Raw genomic sequence first — 20,699 nt, forward strand, 5'->3', positions numbered from 1 at the left:
GTGAGAATAAAAATTCAAAGTGGAAAGCAAAAGAATATAAGAGGGGCCTTGAGATGTGATTAATGAATAGAGGAAATGTCATTTTAGTGCCAGGAATGTCTTTCTTTTTTATTCTGGACCCTATTCGGAAATTGGCATCTTTTGAAATTTGTGTGAACTTGGCAAAATTGCTAAATTCTGACCACTGTACTGGATAGTTGAAATTGATAAATGGGTGGTTTCTTGCACTCATTCGATAGAAAAAATGGAGTTCTAGCGAAATATTCATGTTTTTTTGTCGACTAGTACAGTGGAATTGGCCGAAAATGGGACTCAAAGTGGGCAAAATCGCAGATGCGTAAACATCGCAGAGACCACTAACTCCGCGAGAGCATAAGTCCATAAGTTTTCCATCAAATTTCAAACTTTTGGTGTCATTATGATCGGGAAAAGATTCTCTATCTTTTCATGAGAGATTTTTTTTTTTAAATTTGGCCGACCCTGAGAACAAGTCTCGAAGAGGGCCTGTCGACCCTCAAAGGGTTAAAGGAAAGATTTCCTTCATATTAAAAGAAAGATTCACTGACACAATCAATAGGGAGAACAAAAGGCCACAGCTATGAAATAAGATATTAACAGTGCCAGTGAGCACATAATACAAAGTATGCTACATCAGACTGAGTAGTGACAAGTGGTTACTTGTATTAGACATGCTGTAGGGAAGTAAACAATATTCATGAAGGGATTCAGGAAAACAGAATAGCAGAATTTACTTACGTAAAACTCGGTTAAAGTATGGAATAGTTGTAGAATAAAAAGTCACAATACTGTGACTAGAGAAAAGAACTGTTTCATTAAAGCATACAGAAAAGGCAATGATAGAATATCAAAGCAATGTAACATGTTCACACACGCCTGTAGGACAGCCAAGCCCCTAGCAATCAAAGCTTACCTTACCTCCTCCCTACTCCTTCCACCCTAGATTTATATGCCCCCTAGTCATCCTATTTTGCTCCATCCTCTCTAAATAATCAAGCCACCCCCAACAAACCCTCCTTCACCCTTACTGTGTTCTTTATAAGATAGGTCAGCTGACATTAATGCACCCAGATCATTCATATGTCCCTTTCAATTACTTAGGTGACCCTACCTAGTGGTACCGGGCATTGGGCTTTTTACTTTCCTAATGCTGTATTTTATTTTGTTAACTACTACTGTGTGTTCTATTTGTCAAAAACCCAAATATCCATTTACCTGCTTACCCTCATTTTGTTTGTACTCATTCCATGATTGTATCTGTCAAGTGCCATTGTAAAACTTATGTAGATCATAGCTGCATTTTGGTTTTCTTCCAAAGCCTCTGTAATCATAATGGTTCAATAGTTGTGACAAGCCTGATCTTCCTGCTCTAGATCCATGACAGATTAGGTTGTGAAGGTTGTTGTTGTTGTTCCATAAAATTCATAATTTGGCATCTCATCACCCTTTCAATAATTTTATGATGTATGCACAGGTAGTAGGTTGGTAGACAGCAACCACCCAGGGAAGTACTACCATCCTGCCAGATGACTGTGAAACAAAAACCTGTAACTGTTTTGCATGATGGTAGGATTGCTGGTTTCTTTTTCTGTCTCATAAACACGCTAGATAACAGGGATATCTTGCTACTCCTACTTACACTTTGGTCACACTTCACAGACACGCACATGCATATATATATACATACATCTAGGTTTTTCTCCTTTTTCTAAATAGCTCTTGTTCTTCTTTATTTCTTCTATTGTCCATGGGGAAGTGGAAAAGAATCTTTCCTCCATAAGCCATGCGTGTCGTATGAGGCGACTAAAATGCTGGGAACAATGGGCTAGTAACCCCTTCTCCTGTAGACATTTACTAAAAAAGAGAAGAAGTAAAACTTTATAAAACTGGGATCCTTAAATGTGCGTGGATGTAGTGCGGATGACAAGAAACAGATGATTGCTGATGTTATGAATGAAAAGAAGTTGGATGTCCTGGCCCTAAGCGAAACAAAGCTGAAGGGGGTAGGAGAGTTTCAGTGGGGGGAAATAAATGGGATTAAATCTGGAGTATCTGAGAGAGTTAGAGCAAAGGAAGGGGTAGCAGTAATGTTAAATGATCAGTTATGGAAGGAGAAAAGAGAATATGAATGTGCAAATTCAAGAATTATGTGGATTAAAGTAAAGGTTGGATGCGAGAAGTGGGTCATAATAAGCGTGCATGCACCTGGAGAAGAGAGGAATGCAGAGGAGAGAGAGAGATTTGGGAGATGTTAAGTGAATGTATAGGAGCCTTTGAACCAAGTGAGAGAGTAATTGTGGTAGGGGACCTGAATGCTAAAGTAGGAGAAACTTTTAGAGAGGGTGTGGTAGGTAAGTTTGGGGTGCCAGGTGTAAATGATAATGGGAGCCCTTTGATTGAACTTTGTATAGAAAGGGGTTTAGTTATAGGTAATACATATTTTAAGAAAAAGAGGATAAATAAGTATACAAGATATGATGTAGGGCGAAATGACAGTAGTTTGTTGGATTATGTATTGGTAGATAAAAGACTGTTGAGAAGACTTCAGGATGTACATGTTTATAGAGGGGCCACAGATATATCAGATCACTTTCTAGTTGTAGCTACACTGAGAGTAAAAGGTAGATGGGATACAAGGAGAATAGAAGCATCAGGGAAGAGAGAGGTGAAGGTTTATAAACTAAAAGAGGAGGCAGTTAGGGTAAGATATAAACAGCTATTGGAGGATAGATGGGCTAATGAGAGCATAGGCAATGGGGTCGAAGAGGTATGGGGTAGGTTTAAAAATGTAGTGTTAGAGTGTTCAGCAGAAGTTTGTGGTTACAGGAAAGTGGGTGCAGGAGGGAAGAGGAGCGATTGGTGGAATGATGATGTAAAGAGAGTAGTAAGGGAGAAAAAGTTAGCATATGAGAAGTTTTTACAAAGTAGAAGTGATGCAAGGAGGGAAGAGTATATGGAGAAAAAGAGAGAGGTTAAGAGAGTGGTGAAGCAATGTAAAAAGAGAGCAAATGAGACAGTGGGTGAGATGTTATCAACAAATTTTGTTGAAAATAAGAAAAAGTTTTGGAGTGAGATTAACAAGTTAAGAAAGCCTAGAGAACAAATGGATTTGTCAGTTAAAAATAGGAGAGGAGAGTTATTAAATGGAGAGTTAGAGGTATTGGGAAGATGGAGGGAATATTTTGAGGAATTGTTAAATGTTGATGAAGATAGGGAAGCTGTGATTTCGTGTATAGGGCAAGGAGGAATAACATCTTGTAGGAGTGAGGAAGAGCCAGTTGTGAGTGTGGGGGAAGTTCGTGAGGCAGTAGGTAAAATGAAAGGGGGTAAGGCAGCTGGGATTGATGGGATAAAGATAGAAATGTTAAAAGCAGGTGGGGATATAGTTTTGGAGTGGTTGGTGCAATTATTTAATAAATGTATGGAAGAGGGTAAGGTACCTAGGGATTGGCAGAGAGCATGCATAGTTCCTTTGTATAAAGGCAAAGGGGATAAAAGAGAGTGCAAAAATTATAGGGGGATAAGTCTGTTGAGTATACCTGGTAAAGTGTATGGTAGAGCTATAATTGAAAGAATTAAGAGTAAGACGGAAAATAGGATAGCAGATGAACAATGAGGCTTTAGGAAAGGTAGGGGGCGTGTGGACCAGGTGTTTACAGTGAAACATATAAGTGAACAGTATTTAGATAAGGCTAAAGAGGTCTTTGTGGCATTTATGGATTTGGAAAAGGCGTATGACAGGGTGGATAGGGGGGCAATGTGGCAGATGTTGCAAGTGTATGGTGTAGGAGGTAGGTTACTGAAAGCAGTGAAGAGTTTTTACGAGGATAGTGAGGCTCAAGTTAGAGTATGTAGGAAAGAGGGAAATTTTTTCTCAGTAAAAGTAGGCCTTAGACAAGGATGTGTGATGTCACTGTGGTTGTTTAATATATTTATAGATGGGGTTGTAAGAGAAGTAAATGCGAGGGTCTTGGCAAGAGGCGTGGAGTTAAAAGATAAAGAATCACACATAAAGTGGGAGTTGTCACAGTTGCTCTTTGCTGATGACACTGTGCTCTTGGGAGATTCTGAAGAGAAGTTGCAGAGATTGGTGGATGAATTTGGTAGGGTGTGCAAAAGAAGAAAATTAAAGGTGAATACAGGAAAGAGTAAGGTTATGAGGATAACAAAAAGATTAGGTGATGAAAGATTGAATATCAGATTGGAGGGAGAGAGTATGGAGGAGGTGAACGTATTCAGATATTTGGGAGTGGACGTGTCAGCAGATGGGTCTATGAAAGATGAGGTGAATCATAGAATTGATGAGGGAAAAAGAGTGAGTGGTGCACTTAGGAGTCTGTGGAGACAAAGAACTTTGTCCTTGGAGGCAAAGAGGGGAATGTATGAGAGCATAGTTTTACCAACGCTCTTATATGGGTGTGAAGCATGGGTGATGAATGTTGCAGCGAAGAGAAGGCTGGAGGCAGTGGAGATGTCATGTCTGAGGGCAATGTGTGGTGTGAATATAATGCAGAGAATTCGAAGTTTGGAAGTTAGGAGGAGGTGCGGGATTACCAAAACTGTTGTCCACAGGGCTGAGGAAGGGTTGTTGAGGTGGTTCGGACATGTAGAGAGAATGGAGCGAAACAGAATGACTTCAAGAGTGTATCAGTCTGTAGTGGAAGGAAGGCGGGGTAGGGGTCGGCCTAGGAAAGGTTGGAGGGAGGGGGTAAAGGAGGTTTTGTGTGCGAGGGGTTTGGACTTCCAGCAGGCATGCGTGAGCGTGTTTGATAGGAGTGAATGGAGACAAATGGTTTTTAATACTTGACGTGCTGTTGGAGTGTGAGCAAAGTAACATTTATGAAGGGATTCAGGGAAACCGGCAGGCCGGACTTGAGTCCTGGAGATGGGAAGTACAGTGCCTGCACTCTGAAGGAGGGGTGTTAATGTTGCAGTTTAAAAACTGTAGTGTAAAGCACCCTTCTGGCAAGACAGTGATGGAGTGAATGATGGTGAAAGTTTTTCTTTTTCGGGCCACCCTGCCTTGGTGGGAATCGGCCAGTGTGATAATAAAAAAATAACATTGATAAGGTAACTGGCCTGTAATTTTTTGCTAGTGCTCTACTGCTTCTTTTATGCACCTGAGAAATGTCTGCACTTTTTAAGGACTTGGGGATGTCACCTAGATCTAAGTTCTTTATTCAAAGGATACTAAGTGATGCTAGTGATGGATTCAAAGGATGCTAGTGATATTTTGCACTTTATAAATAACTCCACAAATCTGGTCCAGGTGCTTCATGATTTAGCATAGTGACCTTCAGAGGTACTGAAAAAACTTCTGCATTCTCCATTCTGCTTTTATTCAGTGCATTGCTAAACATTGATTCATATTGGTATTTTAGAATTTCACTCGTTTCTTCTTTATCAGTGTATGACCCTCACAATACACAAGTAACTCATACACAGGAAAAAGAAAAGCTTATGACGACGTTTCGATTCGACTTGGACCAGTCACAAGTCGCTTGTGACTGGTCCAAACTAGACTGAAATGTCATCGTACGCTTTTCTCTCTATGTGCACGTTATTTGTGTATTGCTCCAGTCAGGGTATTGTGCCTTTTTGTTCATTCTGTATGAACCTCCTGTGATTAATGGTCTCTTTCTAGAGGTAGTTAGTTCTTAAACCTTTAACTCTCCAAACGTAGATCAATGTTCTCACCGCTAGCACTCCAAACACAGATCTACATTTTATTTTTCCTGCCTCCAAATTTGGCACGATTGGCCTGAGATGCCTGGTCAGCATAGAATGGGTCTTAACACTCGGTGTGCACAGTATTAAAAAATCTGGGACCACTTAGTACCTTGTGGCAGCACCAGTTCAATTGAGCACCAGCTAGAGTAAACAGTGCAGCAAACATCAAGAATTCACTGATGTCATGTCATATTAACACTCCTGTTTAAAGAGGTTAAGCGATTTTGACCCTGAGTTTAGTGGCTTTGAGGTGGGTGTGGCCACAAATGGTCGCGGAAATATCAAAAACCTCAGTAATAACCCATATGCAACATTTATGCAACATCCTTTCAATTTTGGTACCACTGGTAGTGTCATTGTGCCAGATTGTCCTATAACCTATGTCCTAAGTAAAAACAAACAATTCTGGAACATGTAATACATGTTCAGCAGGTTGGCTGGCCGGCTGGCTGGCCAGCAGGCTGGGTGGCTGGTTGATTGGCTGTCTCTATCTCTTTCTCTATCTCTGTCTGTCTCTGCCCCACAGGTAAACGTAAGTAAATACAATTATACATAGTGTAAATTACTAGAATAACCCAACAAAAATCCAGACAAAGTGCTATACTGTGCTTGTAGATTTCTTTTTTTTTTTTTTCAACAAGTTGGCCATCTCCCACCGAGGCAGGGTGACCCAAAAAGAAAGAAAATCCCCAAAAAGAAAATACTTTCATCATCATTCAACATTTTCACCTCACTCATACATAATCACTGTTTTTGCAGAGGTGCTCAGAATACAACAGTTTAGAAGCATATACGTATAAAGATACACAACATATCCCTCCAAACTGCCAATATCCCAAACACTTCCTTTAAAGTGCAGGCATTGTACTTCCCATTTCCAGTACTCAATCAAGTCTGGCTATATAAAAATAACAGGTTTCCCTGAATCCCTTCACTAAATATTACCCTGATCACACTCCAACAGATCGTCAGGTCCTAGATACCATTCATCTCCATTCACTCCTATTTAACACGCTCACGCATCCTTGCCCCTCGCACACAAAAACCTCCCTTACCCCCTTCCCCCCTTACCCCAATATTTTCGAGGACGACCCCTACCCTGCCTTCCATCCCCTACAGATTTTTACACTCTCCATGTCATTTTACTTTGATCCATTCTCTCTAAATGACCAAACCACCTCAACAACCCCTCTTCAGCCATCTGACTAATACTTTTATTAACTCCACAATTTCTCCTAATTTCCTCACTCCGAATTCTATGCATAACATTTATACCACACATTGCTCTTAGACAGGGCACCTCCACCGCCTCCAACCGCCTCCTCGCTGAAGCATTTACAACCCAATCTTCACACCCATATAAGTGTGTTGGTACCACTATACTTTCATATACAGTGGACCCCCGCATAACGATTACCTCCGAATGCGACCAATTATGTAAGTGTATTTATGTAAGTGCGTTTGTACGTGTATGTTTGGGGGTCTGAAATGGACTAATCTACTTCACAATATTTCTTATGGGAACAAATTCGGTCAGTACTGGCACCTGAACATGCTTCTGGAGTGAAAAAATATCGTTAACCGGGGGTCCACTGTATTCCCTTCTTTGCCTCCAGAGATAACATTTTTTTCTCTCCACATATAACTCAATGCACCACTCACCTTTTTTCCTTCATCATTTCTATGGTTAACCTCATCCTTCATAAATCCATTCGCTGACACGTCAACTCCCAAATATCTAAAAACATTCACTTCTTCCTTAGTCCTTCTCTGCAATTTGATATCCAATTTTTCTTTATCTAAATTATTTTATACCTTCATCACCTTACTCTTTTCTATGTTCACTTTCAACTTTTTACCTTTACACACTCTCCCAAATTCGGCCACTAACCTTTGCAACTTTTCTTTAGAATCTCCCATAGGCACAGTGTCATCAGCAAAAAGTAACTGTGTTAAATCCCATTTTGTATTTGATTCCCCATAATTTAATCCCACCCCTCTCCCAAACACCCTAGCATTTACTTCTTTTGCAATCCCATCTATAAATATATTAAACAACCATGATGACACTACATAATGCATAATAAGCATAAGTGGAAAGTAATACGCATTTTCGCTCGTTCAGGAATCAGACGTGACTACTCTGCATCATACTATCTCTATCTCTTTCTCTTTCTCTATCTCTTTCTCTATCTCTTTCTCTATCTCTGTCTCGGTCTATCTGTCTCTATCTCACAGGTACACATAAATACAATTATAAATAGTGTAAATTACCTAGAAAAACCCAAAATATCCAAATTGCTATACTGTGCTTGTAGATATAAGGCATAATAAGCATGACTGGCAAGTAATAAGCATTTTCACTTGATCATGAAACACACGTGATGACTCTAGATCCTGCTGGTTCATGAGCTGCTCTCTGAGATGAGAGAGACAAGCAGACAGTAAGACAGACACACACAGGCAAACAGAAAGACAGACACACAGGCAGACAGAAAGACACACACACACAGGCAGGCAGAAAGATGTGCACAGGCAGACAGAAAGACAGACACACACGCAGGCAGACAGAACAGACACAGGCAGATAGATAAGCAGACATAGCCAGCCAGACATGTTTATATGTAACAGTGACAACAAATAAAGCCAGGGTTCCCTGCAGCAGTGCACAATCATCAAGTGTCACTCCACTGCCGCCCTGTCAGCAGTTTGGTGACACTCGTCTGAACACCATGCTTCAAAGAGTTTCATATACGTACAGTGGTCCCCCGACCTACAATATTAATCCATTCCTGAGACCCCATCGTAAGACGAAATGATCGTAGGTTGAATTAATTTTGTCCATAAGAAATAGTGGAAATCAAATTAATCTGTGCAAGACACCCAAAAGTATGAAAAAAAAATTTTTACCACATGAAATATACATTTTCTACTCTACTTTACTAGATGAAGAATAAATGACACTTACCTTTATTGACGATGCAGCAATGACTGATGAGACACTGTGTCCTGGGAGTGCCTTTTCCTCCTGAGTAATGTAGGTCCTGTTTGGCATTTTCTTCCAGAACAGGCCTTATCACACTGTGTATGCCACTACGATTCTTAAATCTTTCAAACCAACCTTTGCTGGCCTTAAATTCACCAATATGAGCACTAGTTCCAGGCATTTTTTCCTGTTCACCTGGGTGTTAGTCGACTGGTGTGGGTCGCATCCTGGGAGGCAAGATTAAGGACCCCCAATGGAAATAAGTTAGACAGTCCTCGATAACACACTGACTTTTTTGGATTATCCTGGGTGGCTAACCCTCTGGGGTTAGTTGTTTCTCGGTATTCTCAATAAGCCACACCAACAACGGTGCTACAGCAGCAGCAGCAGTAGACAGTGCTACAACAGTAGCAGCAGCAGCAGCAGCTGACGGTGCTACAGCAGCAGCAGCAGCAGTTGACGGTGTTACAGCAGCAGCAGCTGACGGTGCTACCGCAGCAGCAGCTGCCCATGGTATGATAGTATTTCGATAATATTTCTCACCCTTTTTACCACAGGGATGGCACTAGAAGCTTTCTTTAGGCTCATGGAGCTTATTTAGCAGTTAGAAACACTAAAAACACTGGAATAATACAAAATATTTCGAATGTATGCTTGAGAGCAACCGTTCTGGCTTGTAAACATTGGCACACAAACTGAAGGCAGGCCAGTTGAGGCGCGCTCAGGTGGACAGACATGTGGACGCGTACCGGACGAATCCTGTAGGTCGAGTTTTTCAACGTACATCGGGGTCAAATTTTTATGCTGAAAGCATCGTAGGTCAGTTTTAACGTAGGTTGGGGACATCTTATGTTGGGGTGCACTGTGTCTAAAACATTGCTGGGACCTATAAATACTTTGTACATGTTTCTAGACAATAGCAAATGACCAAGGCAGGTGAAAATGTTCACCTGTCAGTGTGTTTGTGACTATCTGAGTACAATTTCAGTACCTAATATTAGTGTCAGAACAAAGATCGGCTATGAAATCACAAGAACTACTATAAATTGTAATTACAGAACATTAAAATTATATAATATAAAAATGAGGAAAAAAGATATATTGGCAACACTTCTGCAAGCACCAGGACTCCATGTTGCCATCAGGTGAGCAACCAGTGCCAACTTTGCGGTCTTATATCTCGGTAAGTATTCGCCCTAAATTTAGTTTTTTGGTCTTAAAACACAAAGACAATTTCCCTCTTTAAGTAAAAAAAAAAAAATCAAAATATTCAAAGCACCGGGTGAGAAAATGTAGATCTACGTTTGGACAGTTAACAGGTTAATATAGATTTTGCATTTTTTTTTTTTTTGACAAGTCGGCCGTCTCCGACCGAGGCAGGGTGACCCAAAAAAGAAAGAAAATCCCCAAAAAGAAAATACTTTCATCATCATTCAACACTTTCACTTCACTCACACATAATCACTGTTTTTGCAGAGGTGCTCAGAACACAACAGTTTAGAAGCATATACCTATAAAGATACACAACATAACCCTCCAAACTGCTAATATCCCGAACCCCTCCTTTAGAGTGCAGGCATTGTACTTCCCATTTCCAGGACTCAAGTCTGGCTATATAAAAATAACCGGTTTCCATGAATCCCTTCACTAAATATTACCCTGCTCACACTCCAACAGATCATCAGGTCCCAAATACCATTCGTCTCCATTCACTCCTATCTAACACGCTCACACATGCTTGCTGGAAGTCCAAGCCCCTCACCCACAAAACCTCCTTTACCCCCTCCCTCCAACCTTTTCGAGGACGACTCCTACCCCGCCTTCCTTCCCCATGTCATTCTACTTTGATCCATTCTCTCTAAATGACCAAACCACCTCAAAAACCCCTCTTCAGCCCTCTGACTAATACTTTTATTAACTCCACACCTTCTCCTAATTTCCACACTCCAAATTTTCTGCATAATATTTACACCACACATTGCCCTTAGACAGGACATCTCCACTGCCTCAAGCCGCCACCTCACTGCTGCATTCACAGCCCAAGCTTCACACCCATATAAGACTGTTGGTACTACTATACTTTCACACATTCCCTTCTTTGCCTCCATAGATAACGTTTTTTGTCTCCACATATACCTCAACGCACCACTTACCTTTTTTCCCTCATCAATGCAATACTTACCTTTTTTCCCTCATCCATTCTATGATTAACCTCATCCTTCATAAAGCCATCCGCCGACACGTCAACTCCCAAGTATCTGGAAACATTCACTTCTTCCATACTCCTCCTCACCAATTTGATATCCAATTTTTCTTTATCTAAATCATTTGATACCCTTATCACCTTACTCTTTTCTATGTTCACTTTCAACTTTCTACCTTTACACACATTCTCAAACTCATCCACTAACCTTTGCAATTTTTCTTTAGAATCTCCCATAAGCACAGTATCATCAGTAAAAAGCAACTGTGTCAATTCCCATTTTGTATTTGATTCCCCATAATTTAATCCCACCCCTCTCCCAAACACCCTAGCATTTACTTCTTTTACAACCCCATCTATAAATATATTAAACAACCATGGTGATATTACACATCCCTGTCTAAGACCTACTTTTACCGGGAAGTATTCTCCCTCTCTTCTACACACCCTAACCTCAGCCTATCTTCATAAAAACTCTTTACAGCATTTAATAACTTACCACCTATTCCATATACTTACAACATCTGCCACATTGCTCCTCTATCCACTCTATCATATGCCTTTTCTAAATCCATAAATGCAATAAAAACTTCCCTACCTTTATCTAAATACTGTTCATATATATGCTTCAATGTAAACACTTGATCTACACATCCCCTACCCACTCTGAAACCTCCTTGCTCATCCGCAATCCTACATTCTGTCTTACCTCTAATTCTTTCAATTATAACCCTTCCGTACACTTTTCCTGGTATACTCAGTAAACTTATTCCTCTATAATTTTTACAATCTCTATTGTCCCCCTTCCCTTTATATAAAGGGACTATACATGCTCTCTGCCAATCCCTAGGTACCTTCCCCTCTTTCATACATTTATTAACCCTTAAACGGTCCAAACAGATCGACGTTCAAATTCGTAGTGCTACAAAAGTAGATCTACTTTTTTTTACATATTTTCAAATATAACAAAAAAAAAATGTAGATAAAAGTTTTTTTTACACGTTTTCACATGTAAAACAAAAAAAAAAAAGTTCTACATTTTTTTACATACTTTCAGATGTTGAAAAAACGTATATATACGTTTGGGCCATTTAAGGGTTAAACAAAAATACCAACCACTACAACACCATATGCCCCCCTGTTTTTAACATTTCTGTCATGATCCCATCAGTTCCAGCTGCTTTACCCCCTTTCATTCTACGTAATGCCTCACACACCTCCCCCACATTCACATCTTGTTCTTCTTCACTCCTAAAAGACTGTACACCTCCCTGGCCAGTGCATGAAATTATCGCCTCCCTTTCTTCGTTGACATTTAAAAGTTCCTCAAAATATTCTCTCCATCTACCCAAAACCTCCATCTCCCCATCTACTAACTCCCCTACTCTGTCTTTAACTGACAAATCCATTCGTTCTCTAGGCTTTCTAAACTTGTTTAACTCACTCCAAATTTTTTTCTTATTTTCATTAAAATTCCTTGACAGTGCCTCTCCCACTCTATCATCTACTCTCCTTTTGCACTCTCTCACCACTCTCTTCACCTTTCTTTTATTCTCCATATACTCTACTCTTCTTATAACACTTCTGCTTTGCAAAAACCTCTCATAAGCTAACTTTTTCTCTTTTATCACACCCTTTACTTCATCATTCCACTAATCACTCCTCATTCCTCTTGCACCCACTCTCCTATAACCACAAACTTCTGCCCCACATTCTAATACTGTATTTTTAAAACTATTCCAACCCTCTTCAACCCCCCCCCCCCCACTACTCATCTTTGCACTAGCCCACCTTTCTGCCAATAGTCGCTTATATCTCACCCGAACTTCCTCCTCCCTTAGTTTATACACTTTCACCTCCCTCTTGCTTGTTGTTGCCATTTTCCTCTTTTCCCATCTATGTATTATTATTATTACGTATCATCATCATCATCATCATCATCCTCTTCCTCCTCCTCTTCCTCTTCTTCCTCCTCCTCTTCCTCCTCCTCCTCCTCTTCTTCCTCCTCCTCTTCTTCCTCCTCTTCTTCTTCTTCTTCCTCCTCTTCTTCCTCCTCTTCTTCCTCTTCTTCCTCCTCTTCCTCTTCTTCCTCTTCCTCTTCTTCCTCTTCTTCCTCCTCCTCCTCCTCTTCCTCCTCCTCCTCCTCCTCCTCCTCCTCCTCCTCCTCCTCCTCCTCCTCCTCCTCTTCCTCCTCCTCCTCCTCTTCCTCCTCCTCCTCTTCCTCCTCCTCTTCCTCCTCCTCCTCCTCCTCCTCCTCTTCCTCCTCCTCTTCCTCCTCTTCCTCATTATATACTTCCACATATCCAAAACATTGCTGGAACCTATTAATACTTTGTTTACAATAGTAAATGGCCAAGGCAAGTGTAAATGTCCACCTGTCAATGTCTTCATGACAATTTGAGTACAATTTCAGTACCTAATACTAGTGTCAAAACGATGATTGGTTATGAAATGGCAAGAACTACTATAAATTGTAATTATCAGAACATAAAAATTATACTTTTATGAAGGATGAGGTTAATCATAGAATTGATGAGGGAAAAAAGGTGAGTGGTGCGTTGAGGTATATGTGGAGTCAAAAAACGTTATCTATGGAGGCAAAGAAGGGAATGTATGAAAGTATATGGATGTGAAGCTTGGGTGGTAAATGCAGCAGCGAGGAGACGGTTGGAGGCAGTGGAGATGTCCTGTTTAAGGGCAATGTGTGGTGTAAATATTATGCAGAAAATTCGGAGTGTGGAAATTAGGAGAAGGTGTGGAGTTAATAAAAGTATTAGTCAGAGGGCAGAAGAGGGGTTGTTGAGGTGGTTTGATCATTTAGAGAGAATGGATCAAAGTAGAATGACATGGAAAGCATATAAATCTATAGGGGAAGGAAGGCGGGGTAGGGGTCGTCCTCGAAAGGGTTGGAAAGAGGGGGTAAAGGAGGTTTTGTGGGCAAGGGGCTTGGACTTCCAGCAAGCGTGCATGAGCGTGTTAGATAGGAGTGAATGGAGACGAATGGTACTTGGGACCTGACGATCTGTTGAAGTGTGAGCAGGGTAATATTTAGTGAAGGGATTCAGGGAAACCGGTTATTTTCATATAGTCGGACTTGAGTCCTGGAAATGGGAAGTACAATGCCTGCACTTTAAAGGAGGGGTTTGGGATATTGGCAGTTTGGAGGGATATGTTGTGTATCTTTATGTGTGTATGCTTCTAGACTGTTGTATTCTGAGCACCTCTGCAAAAACAGTGATAATGTGCGAGTGTGGTGAAAGTGTTGAATGATGATGAAAGTATTTTCTTTTTGGGGATTTTCTTTCTTTTTTTGGGTCACCCTGCCTCGGTGGGAGACGGCCGACTTGTTGAAAAAAAAAAAAAAAAAAAAATTATATAAAATAATATGAAACATAGAAAAAAAGGTATATTGGCAACACTTCTGCATGCAGCAGCGCTCTATGTTGCCGTCACATGAGCATCCAGTGCCAACTTCTCTGCCTCATATCTCTGTAAGTCTTTCTTTCTTTCAACAAACCGGCCGTATCCCACCAAGGCAGGGTGGCCCAAAAGGAAAAACGAAAGTTTCTCCTTTTACATTTAGTAATATATACAGGAGAAGGGGTTACTAGCCCCTTGCTCCCGGAATTTTAATCGCCTCTTACAACAAGCATGGCTTACGGAGGAAGAATTCTGTTCCACTTCCCCATGGAGTTAAGAGGAAATAAACAAGAACTAGTAAGAAAATTGAAGAAAACCCAGAGGAGTGTGTATATATATGCTTGTACATGTATGTGTAGTGTGACCTAAGTGTAAGTAGAAGTAGCAAGACGTACCTGAAATCTTGCATGTGTACGAGACAGAAAAAAAGACACCAGCAATCCTACCATCGTGTAAAACAATTACAGGCTTCCGTTTTACACTTACTTGGCAGGACGGTAGTACCTCCCTGGGTGGTTGCTGTCTACCAACGTACTACCTAGGATCTCTGTAAGTACTGACCATAATTTTTTTTTATTCTAAAACACTTAAGAAAATGTGCCCTTGCTTTTCTATGATTTTTTTTTTTTTTTCAAAATATTCGGGGTGCTGCAGGAGTGAACGTATATATACATTTGGACCATTTAAGGGTTAAAGATAGCAGCATGAAAATAATCAAAGTTGATCTTCAGGTGAAAGTATCTTTGTTTGACTTACTGGAATTTCATAATCGGTCCACTTCTTGCTTCCATCTAATATTTTTCTGGCATTTTCTTTCATCAGGATCTTTGCCAAGAACTGCCGAGCCACAGCTGGTGACAACGTTGCCTGAGCCACTTCCACAGCTCGACTAAATATCTTCAATGAGTCACCTGCTGCATCTTTGTTGTGAATAGCACACAGGCGAACACTATTACTCTCACGCTGAAAATAAAATAAAATTAATGGAAATTGTTTCAGTGAAATATTGTTTCATAGTAACATTGTTTCAAAGTAACATTTTCGTTCTTTTGAAATGTCAAAAAGTACTACTCACTAGATACTTGACAGCCTCTAAGAGAAGAGCTCTTCCTTCTTCAGTATCAAAATCACCAACAACCCACACTGTCACAGGGCGCACAGCAGGTTCACTCTTCGTGGTGATGTAGTGACAAGAGTCTGCAAGAATAGCAGTCATCACTGGAGCCTTGAGTGCAGAGAAAGCCTCAACTGACATGCTAGCAAGAGTCTTGTCAGAGGTACCAGTCAGATCGATGAATGTTGAGCTCTTTGTGCTTAAGATCCTCTCATTCAACCTGCAGGTAAAATACATCAACTCATTTTTACTAGACAATAAAGAAAATTTAGGCTAACACACTGGCAGTTTCCCACCAAGACAAAGTCCTCCACAGAAACATCTCCACCAATTATAAAATTCAACATAATCTAAAACATGAAATGTACTGTAATACTAAAATTTTCTTTTTTATTCTCATTTACACACGTCACTAACTTACAAAGGATACTAATGCACAACGCATCACTGAAACTGCTGATTGGTATCTCAATATTATAACTTATGGAATTCTTTTGTAAAGTGTTCCTAATGCTGGGTCCCCTATATCTGTATCTAATAAATCCTCATTCATATTTATAGGACATTCCACAGAACAGTATTTAAACCAGAAGTAATTCTGCCTTTTTCAAAAGTCACTAATGATTCAGTTAACTATAATTACAGGTGTCCCTTCTTTTATAGATTATTATTATAATCAAGGGGGAAGCGCTAAACCCGGAGGATTATACAGCGCCTGGGGGGGGGGGATATGGAAGGCATTCAGGCTTAATTCGGGGAACTGGAGCACAGATCCAATTCCCTAAATCAAGAGCCCCTCACCAACATCAAGGAACCTTCCTTGAGGGGTTCTTTTATAGAGTAGATGTATTCCAGGTCCACAGCAGCTGTACTTAAGCTCAGTCAAGCAAACAAAACTTAATTTCACATAAGAAACTTCAACAGGCTTTACAAACTGCACTGATCATATCCAGATAATATACATTATATCGCCCATACAATATTAACAAAATTAATGTGACACAGCACTATGGGGAATTCACATAAAGTGAGAGAAACTTATATTAGCTTTGTTTATAGAAACTCAAGGGTAAGAGAACTAAAATGAAGTCAATAAATACTGTTGCCAATTTTTATGACATTGACATTGTGTCCCTCTCTAAATTATGAATAAAACAAAGATTTTGTCTTGCAAGATACACATACAGCTTTTAGAACTAAGAAACCTCAAAATTACAGAAGTAAAATTAGGAGGATTTCATAAGGGTCAATGAAAAATGATCAAACATTGAGTAGTAATAATGGTTCACAACAGAAGGTAGTGAATACTACAAAAGTGAAAACTCAAAACTTTTTAAAACAGATAGAAACAGAAGATGGGATTCAACGAGCTTAGCTATGCTTCTACAGAAACAAACTGGTAACCATCTTCAACGGAAAGTTGCCTTGATACTGATGAAGGATTTTTAACCCTTTTGGGGTCCGTGCCATAGTTCTACACGTTTGAAACCAGTGTCCGTGCCATAGTCCTATGCCATGAGCTCAGCTCACTCAGATAAGCTGTGAGCAGTAAATCTGGGCTTAGATATGAGAGAATGGGTCCACGCAGCAAGTGTGCACAATATAAAAATAATCCTGCCCCATGCAGTACATAATGAGAAAAATCTGCAACCATGTTTTTGGTTGAAAACAGCGACTTTCCAGAGTATTTTCAAATGGTTTTCATGGTTGTATTCTCGGCTTCTTGGTCTCATTTGATAGAATGGAGGATCACTTTATTGTGCTCAATCAATAAAATGGAACACTTAGTAGGAAAATAGCTAGTGGGTAAAATTACCAATGCATAAATATCGCTGACACAACAAAATTTGCGAAATCCTAATTCCATCAGTTTTCCACCAAATTTTGTGCCTTTTGTTTTATTACCTTCAGAAAAAGTCTCTCTACTATTTCACAAGAATTTTTTTTTTTTTTTTTTTTAAATTCTTGGACCCTTTGGACATTTTTCCTAACAGGGGTCTGGGCCCTGAAGAGGTTAATCCAATGAATGAGAAGTATCCTCTCCTCCTTCAAAACAAACATGACTGCCTATCACTTCTCATTACCCAGGCAATGCATAACCCCGTTACTCTAACTGTAAAAATAATACAAATATGTAATCACAAACTACTTACCTTGGCATTATATTAGGAAGGGCCATCAACCAATCAACAACATCATGTTTATCACTTAGTTCACCTTTATAAACGGCACGCTGAAGTGACTGTGTTGTACGCATCACCTCCATCAGTACAACTTCTTCAAACTCATCAACATTTAGATGCTTTTCAGGCAAGGGAATGCCATTCATCAAAGCCTGCAAACATAACCTTCTTAATAAAATTTGTACATATAACCAATGAACATTTTTTTAATTGAGTAAATCCAGTGAACATGACGATACAGCAAATGGATTCCATTTCAAGTCTCCTTGAACATAAGATGGCAGGTACTGCTGACAAGAATGTTAGAAACACAGGTGGATGATACTGAACAAACCTTTATTATAGACTGAATATTACTAGGTAATTTACATTAAAATTTTAATATGTACCCAGTCTGTCTACCACTCAAGTGTCTGCCTTCCTCGGAGTTACATACACACTTCTAGATGTAAATAAATCTATTGTATATTTCTGTAACAAAACTGAACTGACCAAACAAGAAGACTTACCATGTTCTACAAGAAAAGACAGTCAATCGAAGAAGGAAGAAGAAAAAGAGGAAGACAAAGAAGACAGTATTTCTCTCTCAATACATCCTTCATTGTATATACAGTAGACCGTCGATTAACATGGGTTCCTTTACCACGTTTTCTCCATTACACTACTACAAAATTGCAGCATATTTTTGAATAACACTCCGTAAAATTCAACTAACACGGTGCCACTTCTGGTGGGGAAAAATGGAAAGCTGATAGTTGGACCGCGGGATTTCATGCCTGTGTTTGAGATTAACTTAGTTGATTCCTCCATACCAGTCAATACATGCAGTGTTTACACATGATTCTATGTATGATAATTTATGTAACCGTATTTACGTGCATGTTTACCTGAATAAATTGGCTGACTAACGTGTTCAGCTGGCTGGCAGTCTGGCTGACTGGCTGGCTGGCCTGTCTCTGTCTCAGAGAGAGAGAGCCACTCACAAACCTGATAATCAGCTAGACTTTTGAACAGATATTACACATGCATGTTGCAGAATCATCACGTCTGCACAAGGAAAGATATAACTGAGCAAAATGCGTATTACTCACCACAGTAATGATTATGCCTCATATCTACAAGCATAGTACAGCACTTTGACTTTTTTGGGGGGTTATCCTAGGTAATTTACACAATGTATGACAATTGTACTTATGTGTATCTGTGCCTAAATAAACTTAGTCCTTGATTCTGTTCAAGGGACACCTGTTCTTCAAGATATATATACCAATCGAATGTAACCGCTTGAATGACAACAGAATCAAGAGCTTAGTTTATTTAGGCACAGGTACACATATGTAGTATATAAATTACCGAGGATAACCCAAAAAAGCCTAAGTGCTTTACTGCTTGTTGATATAAGGCATAAGCATGACTGTAGCAATACGCATTTCCACTCGTTCAGACATGATGATTCTGCAATGTGTGTAATACATGGCTGGCTGGCTGGGTGTGTGTGTGTGTGTGTGTGTGTGTGTGTGTGTGTGTGTGTGTGTGTGTGTGTGTGTGTGTGTGTGTGTCTGTGTCTGTGTGTGTGTCTGTGTCTGTGTGTGTGTCTGTGTCTGTGTCTCTGTGTCTGTGTCTCTGTGTCTGTGTCTGTCTCTCTGTGTGTCTGTCTGTGTCTGTCTCTGTCTCTGTCTGTCTGTGTCTGTCTGTCTGTCTGTCTGTGTCTGTCTGTCTGTCTGTCTGTCTGTGTCTGTCTCTCTGTCTGTCTCTCTCTCTCTGTCTGTCTCTGTCTGTCTGTCTGTCTGTCTCTCTCTCTCTCTCTCTCTGTGTCTGTCTGTCTGTCTCTGTCTGTCTGTCTGTCTCTGTCTGTCTCTCTCTCTCTCTCTGTCTCTCTCTCTCTCTCTCTGTCTCTCTCTGTCTCTCTCTCTCTCTCTCTCTCTCTCTCTCTCTCAACTAAGTTTATTTAGGTACAGGTACATATAACTACAGTTATCATAGTGTAAATTACCTAGGATAACCCAAACAAGCCAGACAAAGTGCTGTAGTGTGCCTGTAGATATAAGGTATAAGCATTATTGTAGCAAGTAATACACATTTTAGCCACAATTTATCTTTCCACTTGTTCAGACATGATGATCCTGCAATATGTGTAATACCTGTTTCACATAGCTTTTGATCATTGGTCTGTACATACGTGTCCCATGAGTTCTCTGATATGTGCTTGTGATTAACTTAGTTGATTCCTGCATACCAGTCAATACATGCAGTGTTTACATATGCTTCTATGTATGATAATTTATTTAACCCTTTGAGGGTTTTGGTCGTACTAGTACGTCTTACGCGTAGGGGTTTTTGTCGTACTAGTAAGCATAAATTCTAGCGGCCTCAAATCTCACAGGAAAAGGCTGATAAGCCTAGATGTGAGAGAATGGGTCTGTGTGGTGGGTGTGCGCAGTAGGAAAAAAATCTGGGACCCAGTGGTGCATTGTGGGAATGCCATCATAGTACACAATTTCCACCATGCCCTGCGGTAAGAAGTTCCTCACTCCTCGGCGAATTGGGACACTTTTGTTCCCCAGTGACAGTTCTAATACAGATGGAAGTGACAGTGAAGATGAGTTTCAAGGTTCTGGTGAGGTTTTGACCGAAACTAATGACCATAATATGGGTAATAGTGAGGAAAACCCAGACAACCCACAGCCTTCCACCTCTGGTGCTGGGCCGTCGTTCAGTTGTACCAGAATCAAAGAGGAAACTCCTATTTTCCAAAATCCCAGACTCAGATGTGAGCATTGGTGATGATAATGATAGTGATTATGAACTACAAGCTCTTCAAACTTGTTCCAAGAATGGAGGAGGAGGAGGAGGCAGAGGAGGAGGAGGCAGAGGAGGAGGAGGCAAGAGGAGGAGGAGGCAAGAGGAGGAGGAGGCAAGAGGAGGAGGAGGCAGAGGAGGAGGAGGCAAGAGGAGGAGGAAGAGGAAGAGGAGGAGGAGGAGGAGGAGGAGGAGGAGGAGGAGGAAGAAGAAGAGGAGGAGGAGGAGGAAGAAGAGGAGGAGGAG

General features: G+C 40.4%; 1 protein-coding gene across 1 annotated transcript in view; it reads right to left on the bottom strand.

Moving 5' to 3' along the window:
* LOC128702725 (UDP-glucose:glycoprotein glucosyltransferase 1) overlaps positions 1–20,699 on the bottom strand; it is a gene marked incomplete at its 5' end in the record, with an annotated part of 261,894 nt that overhangs the window by 154,949 nt on the left and 86,246 nt on the right. The window contains 3 exon segments of the mRNA XM_070101800.1: positions 15,114–15,320; positions 15,433–15,691; positions 17,625–17,806. Of these exon segments, the coding sequence (XP_069957901.1) occupies positions 15,114–15,320; positions 15,433–15,691; positions 17,625–17,806 (648 nt within the window).

The sequence above is a fragment of the Cherax quadricarinatus genome, chromosome 79 (genome assembly GCF_038502225.1).
Source record: "Cherax quadricarinatus isolate ZL_2023a chromosome 79, ASM3850222v1, whole genome shotgun sequence".
Taxonomy (NCBI): Eukaryota; Metazoa; Arthropoda; class Malacostraca; order Decapoda; family Parastacidae; genus Cherax; species Cherax quadricarinatus.